A 13,826-nucleotide genomic window follows, 5' to 3' on the forward strand; every position below is an offset into this window, starting at 1 on the left:
GTTTATTGCAGGGGTGGGCGGCAAATTTTCGGCAAATCGGCAAATTGCCGGCTTGCTGATTGGCCGGAAATTCTTTATTCCGGCAATTTGCCGGTTTGCCGATTTACCGGAAATTTTAATTTTTGGCAGATTGCCGATTTGCCGTTTGCCGGATATCAGATTTACCGAAAATATTTAGAGGGATTTTTTATAAGACGGAGAAGAAAATTGAAATTCTCAAATTTCCAAAAAAATAAGTGCGAAACCACAACTTGTAAATCTTTTAATAATTTTTTCATCTTGATTCCCGCGCAAATAAAGCCTAGTTTCGAAATTATATTTTTTTTTGCAAAATTGAAAAATCATGAAAAATTTAGATTTATCATAGATAATTGTTATACATTTTTTAATCGTTGTATTAGGTATATTAAGACTGTTTTACTTACCTACGCTACCTACCTACCTACCTACCTACCTATCTGATACCTACCTGCCTACCTGCCTACCTACCTACCTACCTACCTAACTACCTACCTGCCTATCTACCTACGTGAAATTTTAAAAAAATTTTAAACATTTTCATATTTCAATATAAAAATTAGGATGTTTAGGATCCCCAAAAACAATAGAAAATCTTGAGCATCTGCAAAAATATAGCACCAACAAACCCCCGTAACTTCCAAAAAAAAAAAATCAGTTTTCCACCTGATTTTTGCCGTATATTTTCCATCCTATTTACTTCAAAAAACACCTCGAACCTAATCACTCATATTCCGCCTTCTCACTATACAGCCACCGCTGTCGTTGAAAAACAATTCAATTTCTTCTTGTCTCTCTTATTTCATTTTTTCATTTTTCTTTTTCCCGTTCCCTGTTCGCATTTCCTTCGTCAAGAGGAACTCATTTATGAGTAATATCTGTTCTTTTATGGCTTTTGACATGTTTCAGTAGACATGCTCTTTTTCTTTGATATATGTATTCATCAAAAAATCATGGGAAACTGTTTGTTTTTCTGTTTTTTTTTGTTGTTTCAGTTTCTTGACTCTTTGGCTCCTCCCATTTGTTTCAAATTGCCCCATTTTTCCAGTTTATTAGTTGAAATTTGTTGAGGGAATCCCCCTGAAAAGTGTGATGTATTTATACTATTTTATACTTTTTTGGAGGAATTGTACTATTGGCGTGACCGCGGAAAAAAAAGTTGGTGGCCGAGATTTCTCTTTTTTTTTGAAACTGGTATTTTGGTGTCCACAATCTATAGGTCTCATTTTAGAATCGCCGATGTTTAGAAATCCGCGGCCACGGAAATTTTTAACAACACTCCGAAATCCCTATAAAAACCATTCAACTTTCAGAATACAAGAATACACCGAAATTCCAGCTGACCAATCAGCGAAGCATAGGGGCGTAGCCAACAATGCTGATTGGTCGGCATTTATTTTAAGTTAAACTTTATTTACTTTTTCTACTTCTAAATACGCTCAAAAATAATTTTTCCTGTTTTTCAATTTGAATTCCGCGCAAAATTTTTGTTGACCATTCAGCGAAGTGTGGGGGGCGTGGCAAACCACGCTGATTGGTCGGCGTCATTTTCAAATTTAATTTTTTTTTGATTCTCTCTAGTTCTAAATACTTCCAAAAATATCAACTTTCAGTACTTCTATTTGAATTTCGGGGCAAAAAAATTTACCAATTAGCGAAGCGTGAAGGCGTTGCCAACAACGATGATTGGTTGGCTTACTTAATCCCCATTATACTAATTCAATTTTCTAAACTTCCCTACTTCCGTAAACTCCGCAGTAAGTAGCTAGACAAGAAAATTGGCAAATAATCCGCCCCGTCCAAATTTGATCCATTTCCCGAATGGCGCCATTTGATCTCAAAAAACCCGCCTCTAAATAACCTCTTTTCTCCATTTTCTTCATTACATCATTTTCTTGTTCCTCCTTCTTATGGAAAAAAAAACTCATTGATGCGTTCTTCCTTACAATTTGTCATTAATAATTTATGAAACTTGAGAGAGTGAGAGAAGACTTTCTCTCAAAAGTTTTCAGAGTCAAAAACTTCTCTCTCTCTCTCAGTTTATCAAGTTAATATTTAATTCTTTATTTCAGCTGTCAAACATTATTCAAGTTCAATTCACCTGTCACACACCCCCACTTTCAGTACATTTTGATCAACGATCTTTTTAGAAGAAAATTGACCGATTTTGACCTACGCCTACCTTGTGCCTATACTTCCAAAGTAGCTCAACTTGCTTCAACAAATCAGACAGGCAAAAGGGAGTTGGGAGGCAAGTAGGCAATATGTGCCTGCCTACCTACCTACCTATCTACCTGAGGGTCCCTTTCCCACACATCTCACTGAGTTTGATCCCAATTGCACCCTAATGTACTTTAAGATTCGATTCTTTCTGACTTTGAAATTTTTAGAGTTTCTAAACTCAAATTCGTGATACAAACCCCGAAACGAAAAAAAGTGATTATCAGCTGCACATTTTGTACCTGAAAACAGAAATAAATCGGCGAAATTTGTAGATGTAAAGCCACATGACAGATCTCTAGAATTGTGGTTTTTGAAATTGAAATTTTTGGATTTTCGAGAAAAGTTGTTTGGACTCTTTGGAAGTCGTATCGGAATATAAAGTGAGAAAGTTTAAAAAAAATGAAATGAGCGAGTTTTTATTTACCACCTACAGTAACCCTACAGCATCCTTACAATACTCCTACCGTACCCCTTTATTCCTCTTACAGTATCTCTACAACACCTTCACAATATCACTACAATACCCCTACCGTATCCCATACAGTACACTTTTAGGACTCCGAAAGTAACATTGCCGTAACCCTACAGTACTCCTACAGTACCTCTACCCTATCCTATGGTACCCATACTCTACCCTTACAGTAACCCTGCAGTACTATCACAGTATTCTACCGTTACAATACATATCCCCTTCAGTACTTTCACAGTAACCCTGTAGTACCTCTGGATTACCTTTGTAGTACTTTCTCTATAATACAGTACCCCTATGGTACCCTACAGTATACTCACAGTAACTCTACAGTACCCCTGCAATACCCTATTTTTGATTGAAAAACTCAAATTTTTGGAAAGTTGCACCAAAAATTCATACTACAAAAAGATCAAGAGCATTTTAAAGATCACTTCTATATTTTCTTCCAAATGAATAATTCTCTGTCATAATCTTAAATTACCTGATCTTCTTCAATCTTCCCTTATCTCATCGCTGACGTGCAAAGAAATCCACGTGGTTCCATTCTCTGCTACCTAATCCACTTGATCTCGATTTTTTCTTCCTTTTTTGTTGCTGTGTTTTTTTTTTGTTTTTGCCTATCGAGTCATTTTTTATAAAATTTTTATTATGAGAGAATCTAGGGATTTCGCCTTGTTTTTGGCGAAAAAAAAAAGAATTTAGGGAATCCTAGAAATCCGGAGAATTTAAAAAGTTTTGACGTTGTGGATGCTGGTGACAGATATTTTCGCGCGAACGCTTTTTTATTTGGATTTTTTAAAAATTTTATTAAAGAAAAATATTAAACTCACTATTCGGGATTTTTTTTTCGTAGAAATTGTCGGTTTTCTTGAGGCCTAGGTGCCTGCCTTCCGCCTATATTACTCTTGCGCCTACTCTGTACCTACATAGTTGTTTGCATGTTAAATTTTTGGGTAAGTTTAACTTTTTAATTGAAATGAATTATTTGAAAAAACCCCCGGGCTTTTTTATTAGATACATTTTGTATCAGATAAATGCGTAGGCACTAGGCAGGCACAGGTCCGGTGGCCGAGTTTTTCATTGGCTCGGCCACGGAATATTTAACATTTCCTCCGTATAATATTCATTTTTCTCCAATTTTTCCTCCGACAACCTCGTTATATTCTATGTCCATACAAACCTACATAATATGAACGTCCTTTAAAAGGACGATTATTAAATTTCCGAAATTTTTGGAAACGTATTGGAAAATAAAACTAGCTTTTCCATGTGATTGTCAAGTGTTTTGAAACCGAATGGACAAATTTTTGGATTCTGTTTAGTTTGTTTGTTAGAAAACTGAGATTTTGAGTGATGAGCCCTCTTTGTTTGTTACCTACCTACCTACCTACCTATCTACCTATATTTTTCTTGTTTTGTATTCAATTACATTATCAGTCTGTGACGTATGCTGCCGACTTTGGCTCAGCTGATTAGTGCAACACAAATTAAGTAACCGAATCGCAAAATATGGATTATCTACGATTTCACTTTCAAAAAACATATATCAACTACAGGTCACAATGTTTTTGAGTCTAAGAAACCAAAAAACCTTTTTTTGGAACATTAGGCTGTTTGAATCTGGGAAAACTTGCCCCTTTTGCCTACTTTATGCCTACTTGCCTATCTGCCTATCTAGCACCTAGTAGGTAGGCAGGCCTTGTGTGTTGTTTCTGTTGTTTTGGTATTTATTCATGCGTAACTCCTTGCTCTTACATTATGCATGCCTGATTACTGTCTATTTTTGACCCAAACGCCAATCTGTAGGCTTGCAAGAAGGCTTGAAAGTAGACACAATGCAGGCCTACCTCTTTTGGTAGATCAAAAACTCAAAACGTGCCAAAACCGATCAACGGCTTTAAAAATTATTTTTTTCAAATGATTGACATTTTCTCAGCTGTTCCTTTCTCCCCTCCCAAACGTCTACACATCATTGAACAATTTTTATTTTAAAATATATTAAATTAAAAATATTGCCCTAGAAAAGCCCTTCCAGAGCCATCTAACATCACCAGTCAAAAAAATCACTAAAAGGTAACCCAAACACTAATCAAAAAGTGTGAATGTATGGAGGTCTTCGTCATGGGATTAAGCTCAATCAAGTTGGTATTTATGACACACATTTTTTGAGAATAATAAACATATTATGCTGTACTTACATGTTTTTTATTAGAGAATCTCTTTTTTTCCTTGTTCCGCGAAATGATTGTCACGTGGCTAGTAGAGTCTATTTTGAGGAGGGAAACTTTCTGATCAGGCAGAAAATAGGTAGGTAGGTAGGTAGATAGGTATGCTTACAATGATCAACAATCAAACTGTTATCATGAGTCAGTGTAAATTGTTTTTTCCTGTGCCTAAAGTTTGAGGAAATGAGCTTATCACACCAGCCCACACCAATTTCCGTTGGAGCATCCAATTCTTTTATTGTTAACCGGGAATTAATCATTTGGTTTTTGTAGGGTACCGGAAGGCACTAGAAGGCGACTGCCTACGCCTAAATTGCGCTATGTACCTATCCCCACTTGCACCTATGCTTGCCTACTTTGCGCCTACAACTACCTTATGCCTACACCTACCCTCTGCCTACCTTCTAGCCGACATGTGCCTGGTTTCGCTGCCTATCAAGAAAATCGCATAGCAAGTTGCGAAACCTGGATGATGTCGGCCGCAATACCAATAACTTGTAAGCACACAGGCAGGCATTTATATGCCTACTTTTCAGAAAAAATCTCAGTGATTCAAACTCGTAGACATTTTTTGTTTTTGCACGAACTCTCCCGTGTTTTTTTTAATCTGTTTATACCGCATTTTTCCAAAAGTTCAATTCCATTTTATTTTCTTTAAAAGCTCGACTGGATTATGACCTAATTTTATGAGTCAATCTGTGAATAGTTTGATTTCAGGGAGGTGTTCTAGTATTAGAGGTTTCCACTAGTAGTCAAGCTAATTTAGTTTCCTATTGCCATTTAATCTATGAGACCACACACACATATTCTACGAAATTACGTTCAGAATTCAAATTAGACTGCTCGTGGCTCATTTTTAACTAATTCTGACAAAAATCGCTTTAAAACGCCACAATTAAAATAACCTCGCAAATACGTCGCCGACCAATCAGCGACGTTGACCATCGCTCGCACATCGCTGATTGGTCGGCGCATTCTCGGCGGGAAATTCAAATTTTCTAAGAACATTTTTGGCTGGAAATTCAAAATTTCTGCGCAATGACAGGCGATTTCCCGAAAAAATACATATTTAAAATTTTTGGACATTTTTAAAAAATCATAATACTTTTTCTCCAAAAACTTTCCGAGTAAAATTGTGAAATGAACCTCGAATTTCAGCGGAAATTTCTCGAATTGCAACGGATGATTGCTCCTGGAAATTTAAGCGATTCTGGAAAACTAGAAAATTGGTGAATTCTTATACGAAAATTTGCTGACTTTTTCCAATTGACATTTTCTCCAGACTTCTTTTTTTCCCACTCCTCACTCAATTTCACTTCCGGAATTCCCATCACACTTCCTTCTAAACCCCTAAATAAAACCTTATAAAGTCAAGTACTTGTCCTCTTCTTTTTCACATGTTTCACGTGCTCCTTCTCTTGCAATTTGACTCCCTAGGCTCCGCCCCCTTCGGCTCCCCGTGCATAATGTGCCAGCGAGAGCCGCCTCCCTTCTATTACACTTTTTGCTTTTCAAGGACTACACCTTTTTTTGGATAATGTGCACACAGGGAGAGATATATATTATGTTTTGGTAATTTTGTTCTGAAAAAAAGGGGGTCTATGAATATATTAAAAAGGTTCTATAAGCGATCACTAGCCACACAAAAATTTTCTTATTTTCAGTGGACTAGGAAATTGGAATGCGGAAGTTAGGCCAGTTGTTTTTAACTTTAATATTTTTCTAATTTGATAAATTTTGACAGGTTTTTTGTAACTTTAAAATTTATCGAGACTTTCAAATTTTTGTTTTTTTTTTTTTGAAATGGGGCCAGATTTTCAGCTATATTTATTCTAGAACATCATTTTTAGCTACTTCCTATTTTTACCAAAAAAAACTGAACATTTTCACAAGCTTTTCCTAGTTCTTTCTACTCTGTGTTAACTCGGGTGCATTTTTTTCAGAAATACTTTTCATTTTTCATGTTTTAATGCAGTGTGTTCTAGAGTCTAAGCCTCAGCCTAAGCCTCAACCTAAGCCTAAGCTTGAGCCCGAGCTTAAGCCTAAGCCTGAGCCTAAGCCTAAGCCTAAGCCGAAACCGAAGCCGAAGCCTAAGCCTAAGCCTAAGCCTGGGCTTGGAATTGTCTGGAAATTTCCAGCAAAATTTTTCAAGTTTTGCTCACTTTTTCTCAGATTCCAATTCAACTTTTTATCCTTGTTTTCAAAATTTCAGAAAATTTTCCCTGAGCACCCTTTTCCTATCTTTTTCGCTGAGCCAAATTAAAACTTCAGGCTCTTACTCAAAAAAAAAATTTCCAGCTCCATTTTCAGCACGCCTTGTATAAAAAAACGTTTTCTTATTTTTTCTCCGGAGCAATGACGAATTGTCAAACAAACACGGGGGGAACAGCTGGAAAATAATTTGCGAACCAAAATTAATTCTCACCTCAATTTATTTTGCGCCAAAACGAAAGCAAAAAACTTTCTTCCTTTCCAGGTAATCCTTGGTTTAACGTGGTAAAACCGCTCCAATTCTTCAAAAAAAGTTTTTTTTTCATAAAAAAGTGTTAACCCCGGTGCATCTCGTTTTGTAATTCATCAAAGGACGAACACTTGTCAAAACAAGAGAAATTCTCTCTATTTTTTTTTTGTTTTTCCCTCAATGTCTGTCATGTCATCCGTTCTGTATTCCGAACCCCCCCCACGTCGTTTGAGACATATTCCCATAGACCACCAACTGTTCATGTCTGACGGGGTGTTCCAGATATCAGTTCGAGTGGCGTGTGACGTGTCACTTTTCTTGCTCGCAGAGCTCAAAGGGTGGTGATAAGACATATGTATATCACACTCATTTTACATTTGTTAACTGACAAGAAGTCTGAGTAGATTGACAACACGTTTTGCTGATTTTGCTGATTTTGTTCCTGCGGTTTTAGTGAGCAAATCGTGTTGTCTATTTACTTGTTAGACAGTTTTTTGCTGTTTTTCAGAATTTCACTGAGTCCCCGTGTCGGTGGCCGAGGTTTTTTCTCGGCCACCAAGCAAAAGTCGGCAAGTTTTCAATATCCAGACATAGCAAAACTCCAAAAATAAAAAATAAAAATTTTGATTCAATTCCATAACTGGCTCATAAATTTTACATAGGTTGACGTAAAGTCTGCCAATTTGTTTAAGGCAAAAGTTAGTTTTCTGGCTTATCAGGCATTGTGTAGGCAGACAGGTAGGCAGGCGTAAGGTAGGCAGGCACATAAGTAGGCTTGCCATGAAAGTCGGCGAGCAGTCATTGAATAGCTTGGTCGGCGAGCACTACTATATAGTCACTCCAACAGACATGCAGGCAGACATAAGGCAAACATGCACGTAGGTTGACATACTTGAAGTAGGCACGTAGGTAGGCGGACTTGAGTTTGGCTGGCAGGTACAAAGTAGGCGCCTAGGCACGCCTGCCTAGCACAAATGTGTTTGCGAAATTTTCAAGTCCAATTTTTTGCAGCTTTCTCTATCCATCCTGTCCTCGTGAAAAATTGTTTGTATAGATTCGAAGCTCTCAACTAGTTAGTCACTTAACTGAAACCTGCAAAAACAACACACAAATGACCTACTTTTCCGCTTCTCCCCTCTCTTTTTCGCCTAAACCAAAGTCCATCAGTTAGGAGCAGTACACTAACGAACCTAACCCCGGAGAAAAAGAAAAGATGGAGAAAAAGTAGAAAAAAATGTTTTGGGGAATATTATCCTGTGCTTTTCAGAATGAGCTTCTTTTTTTTCTTCACAACTTGAAATATTTTCACTGAAAAATGTTTCAATATAAAATTTTGAAATTTTGCGCTCTCGTGAACATTGAGCATAAAACGTTAAATTTGGTATAAAATTTTGAAAATCTGATTTAATTTTTTCCAGTCTTTCGGCTTAAAAACAGGCACAGGCTTATGCCTACCTACTAGGCTGCCTGCTTCGGCCTACCAACCTACCTATGTACCTACCTACCTAACTTCTTTTTAGGGTTAACTCAAGGTTTACGAATTTTCTTATTTAATTTTTAAATTATCAAAGCCTGAACCAAAGGAAACTGGTTCAAGAGTATTTTGGAATTAGGCAGAGGTTCAGGTAGTCAAATATTTGTGTGCCTACCTAGTCTATCTGCAAAAAAACACAAATATCTTGGTCATCAGATTTTTTCAGTTTTCAAAATTTTAAAATGACTTTTAATATTCAAACAAATTCTGAAATCTCTGGGCTCCGTGTTCGGTAGAGCGCATTTGCACACTTGGCGAGCTCTCTAAACTTGAATTAATTTGGGAATTTTTATGGAATTTAATGGAATTTTTATGGAATTTCTAGACGTTATACTTTCTAGAAGTCGAATAAAAACCAAAAAACAGAAAACAAGAAAAAAAAACTTCCTCAATTTTCGTCTCCTCCATCCACCCCTCCTCCTCAAAAAAAAACCCATAGAAATGTTCAGCTTTACAAAACTAATTGCTTTGTTTTGTTGTTTTTTTTCGACCCGTGCTCCTCCAAAAGCTTCTCCTCCATCATTTCAAGCCTTTCATCTATATTTTCCAAATTTTTTTAATTTTTTTTTCAGCAAAAAAAACGTGACAAAACTGAACTGCTTGATGCAGTGTGTGCTTCGAGGAATTAATTATTCCCGGGGTTAAACAAAAAGACGAACTTTTTTCGCGCCCCGTTACTTTTTTTTCATCTTTTTTGTTTCATTTTCCCCACATTTTCCGCCCCCATTCAACTCATTCATCCGTTTTTCACCCTAATTAGACTTTTTGCTCCTCTTCTGCGGCAGCCGTTTCATCATTGTTTGCAAGCCCCGTTCTGGGAGGGTAGTTCGCATGGGATTACTGAAATGTTGCCACTTTACTTAAGCTTGTCCGGGATTTAGGTCAAATATTAAATTTTCTATAAAAGGCTTCCAAGAAGTTGCTTCCCACACTTTTTATTTTCTAGGATCTAACTTATTTGCAAATTTCTATTGTATCTATTTTTTTTCACACAAAGTTGCATTGTTGAAATTCCCGGGAGAAACCTAGGGTGCCGAACTTCTCGCCTACTTGCCTACCTACTTACCTAGCTACCTGCCTACCTATCTAACAACCTACCTGTCTACCTACCTACCTGCCTAATTTTCAAACCTACTTAAGGCAAACTTAAATCAATGCAAACAGATCCCAAATTTCCGGCAACATTTTTTAAAAAGAATTTTTCAAAACTTCTAGGCCACCAATCTAATTTATTCGATTCTAACAAAGTTCAAAGACCCAAAAATCCTATCTACTGTAATTTTGAAAAGTTCTAAGTTTATTTATTAGTACTCTATTCAACATTTCCAATCATCAACGTCAATAGGAAATTTATGTTTCACCAAACTTCCTATTTTAGTCATCCTTTCCAGTTCTCTGATCGTTATGAGTACACCTAAAGCTTGAAGGAATTGGCATGTTGACGTTGAAAATTCTAGAAAAATTAATTTCAAAAAACGATGAAAAAAGTTTTAGTCAACACAAACGCTGAAACTGAACCGTGTTTTTATTTACACTGCCTGAAATTCTTTTCAAGTTATTTATTTTGCTATATTTTTACACATATATTTTATTCGAAAATATTGTAAATTCTCATTGCCATTTTTCTTACCTATCTCCAAAAAAACCCCAGAAAACCCCATCAATTTTTCCAAATTTCCAGACCTCAAAAAATGGACTCAAACGTGAAATATTTCATGTATGAAATTTTTATTCCATCAATTATCATACTATGTTGTGTCGCCGCATTTCTCAATTTCATGGTTGTCATCTCCCGGTTGTACTGTAAAATGCGATCAGCCTCACTGGAATTGACCTACTCGTTGGCGCTATCTGACACGTGGACAAGCATCGTCATTGGATTTTCCCTTTTTTGGAATAGTTACAAGCCGGTCGTCCTGAATATTCCACATTCCAGTTATTGCTTTCCGTTAACTCTTGAGGTTGGTTTTTTTTGAAATGTGGCTCAAAAAGCCTAGAAATAAAGAAAAGCTAGGCCACTTTCAAAACTTGTTAAAATATTTCTAAAGGTATCCCTACCTATTTTTTGCCTGCCTGTCGCCTATTTTCTGAACTCGATCGGCGTACGCAGGTAAAAGTTTCCACAAGTATCTTGTAATCATCTATATTAATTTGCTCAAAATTCAATACGTGTACTTAGGGAGTAGGCACGCATGTAGGCAAAAGGTAGGCCTAGACGACCTTGAAGGCAAGCAGGCAGGCATTTTGGGCTCTATCCGAAACCCTACTACGCCTGCCTTGTGCCTACATGCATGCCGAGGTACCTACTACCGAAAAAAAAACACCTTTTTTTCATTTTCCGGTTGAAAATGCAATGGTCTCATCAAAAAAGAAAATGTCTACAAACCCTAAATCCTGGAGGTCATGTCCAAATTCAAAAAATTGGCGGTAGGCATGCAGGCAGGGAATAGGCATCACTACGTGAACTTTTCGAAATTCTTGATCTCTTGCTACTCGCCGAGCCGTGAAGAAACTTGATAGGTTGAGCAACACTAGTTCATCTAATAAATAAAATTAAACGCAACAATGCACACAAAATGCAACACTTGAATTGAGTTGACGTGATGTACGGAGGATAAAATTATTCTGTTAGATGGAGAGTGCTCTTCTATTTGGAAAAATAATGAAATTAGGAATTGGTTCAGAAGAAAATCGAATTGAGAAACAAAAAATGATGTTAGAAATGTTCAAAGTTTAATGAATGGTTGTTATTTTGTGAAGTTGAAGTTTAAAGTTTAGAAGTTTTTTGGATTTAAAAAATTGCGGTAAACATGAACAAGAAAGTGACGTCATAAACCTGCCAGTTTGCCGTAATTTCTAGAAATCAATTTTAGAAAACATTTAATTTTATGAAACTTCACAAAACCCCCAACTTTCAGGCATTCCGAACCGGAGGTCTGCTTACCGGAATTTTCCATCTCGTCGCACTGGCATTCACCCATTACATGACCATTAAACGACCATTCGACCATCATAAAGTACTCCCGATTCGAACAATCTACATTATGATCTTCTTTATGTGGGCAACACCGCCAATGGCTCTTATGATCTATTTCGCCAGCAATTCGGGACAGGGATATCAGTAAGTGTTGTAACGGATTTGAAAAGCCTTTGATAGCTGTTCTAGGAACAAAAGCCCAATCTTGAGCCTAAGCCTTAGCCTAAGCCAAAGCCTAAGCCGAAGCCTAAGCCTAATTGTGAGCCTAAGCTTATGCCTCAGCCTAAGCGTAAGCATAAGCCTAAGCCTGAGCCTGAGCCTGAGCCTGAGCCTAAGCCTAAGCCTAATCCTAAGCCTAAGCCTAAGCCCAAGACTAAGCCTGAGCCTAAGACTAAGCCTAAGACTAAGATTACGCCTAAGCCTAAGCCTAAGCCTTAGCCTAAGCCTAAACCCAAGTCGAAGCTTAAGCCTTAGCCTAGGACACAGCCAAAGCCTACGCTTAAATTTAAGCTTAAGCCTAAGCTTAAGCCTAAGCCTAATTAGCCTTAAAACTACATCACAAGTTAAACGTATTCCTATTGTCAGTCAGCAAATTAAATGAAATCTAACTACTATTATACATACAAAACCACCCATTATATTCCATTATTCCAGAAGCGAGAAATGCATGGGCATCAAATTTTACGAGAACTTCTATTTCCGCGCACTTGTCTCTCTTATCATTGTCTTTCTCATCATTCTTACCACCATCTTCTACATCAAAATGTTACAAAAAATTACCGAGGTAGGTACAATGTTCAACAACTTTGACAACTCATATCTTTGTTCATTTAAATGATACAGAAAAGTTTTAAATTACAAAACTATAGAGAAACAAATGAAAATTGTTTTGTTAGTTGGCAATTTTTTGATAAAATCAATGACAACCGAGATATGATTTGTCAAAGTTGGGCAATATTTTAACTTCAACTTCCAGGTCCGTAGCAAAACCGCTTCCAACTCCCAAACCCTCGGAGCATCTGCCCGTGGACGGCGTACAGTTGTGACTGCAGTTCTGATCTTCGGAACTTTCCTGATCGGGTGGATGCCAGCAAGTATCCTGTACATCTTGACTGCAGAAAGTATGCCCCTGTATAATAAGCACAGTGTCTCGATAACTATCATGTCGATCGCCGTGCTGGTCAGTATTATGGCGAAGACGTTGTGTAATCCAATTATCTATGCGACAAGGTAAGAGTTTTTGAGTAGACAGATAGGTATGCATGCCTTTGCGCTTACGCAACGCCTGTATCGCTATGTAAAGTCTGCCTGCCTAGATGACTACTTGACTACGTCATACCAACCTATCTGCCTACACCTCTGCCTATCGCTTATTATAGGCATTGATGTGCCTTCATTTGTGCCTACTAGGTGTCTACTAGGCAGGCAGGTCTTTGATACCTTCTTGAAAGCGTTACAACTTTAAACTCTATATACTTCCAGAATCCCTGAAATCAATCAATTCGTGTTCCAAAAGCTGCTCTACCGCGTCCTACCCGGCCGGAATCCGACTATTCGAAGACAAAGTGAGCTTGAGCCACTGAAAACGAGATGCTCACAACCAAATGCACATTCTGTGATGCTTTAAATGTGATAAGCAGATTTTTATATATATGTACAATTTGTTGCCTTTTCTTGTCCATTTGCTCTCCAACTCTCTATATTTGTGATAATTTATTGTTATTTTTGGGAGCACACTTGAAATTCTGGTTTTTTAATAATAAAGATTTTAAGAAATATATTTTGTGAAAAAATTATTAAAGTTTGAGTTTATTTCTGTCAAGGTAGAGTTCTCTTTCACGAACCGCCGAAAAAAGTATAGCTTGCGGCGGAACCCGGATGAGGTTGGCCGCAAAACTCATTTTTCCGATTTGTCA

General features: G+C 37.2%; 1 protein-coding gene across 1 annotated transcript; it reads left to right on the forward strand.

The window, feature by feature from the left end:
* Window positions 1-10,612: 10,612 nt before the first annotated feature.
* Window positions 10,613-13,679, forward strand: npr-42 (G-protein coupled receptors family 1 profile domain-containing protein). The gene is made up of 5 exons (NM_062350.2): window positions 10,613-10,894; window positions 11,852-12,054; window positions 12,565-12,694; window positions 12,887-13,140; window positions 13,393-13,679. Exons 1-5 carry the CDS (start codon window positions 10,625-10,627, stop codon window positions 13,535-13,537), a joined length of 1,002 nt encoding a protein of 333 aa, NP_494751.1. The 5' UTR covers window positions 10,613-10,624; the 3' UTR covers window positions 13,538-13,679.
* Window positions 13,680-13,826: the final 147 nt, after the last annotated feature.

The sequence above is a fragment of the Caenorhabditis elegans genome, chromosome II (assembly GCF_000002985.6).
Source record: "Caenorhabditis elegans chromosome II".
NCBI classification, from domain to species: Eukaryota; Metazoa; Nematoda; class Chromadorea; order Rhabditida; family Rhabditidae; genus Caenorhabditis; species Caenorhabditis elegans.

What these genes read in the sequence shown, in the direction of transcription:
- npr-42 (NM_062350.2), top strand. Translation starts at nt 10,625, where the DNA reads ATGGACTCAAACGTGAAATATTTCATGTATGAAATTTTTATTCCATCA. An exon ending in AATTCGGGACAGGGATATCA is followed by an intron (nt 12,055 to 12,564) that starts GTAAGTGTTGTA and finishes CCATTATTCCAG; the next exon opens with AAGCGAGAAATGCATGGGCA. An exon ending in CCAATTATCTATGCGACAAG is followed by an intron (nt 13,141 to 13,392) that starts GTAAGAGTTTTT and finishes ATATACTTCCAG; the next exon opens with AATCCCTGAAATCAATCAAT.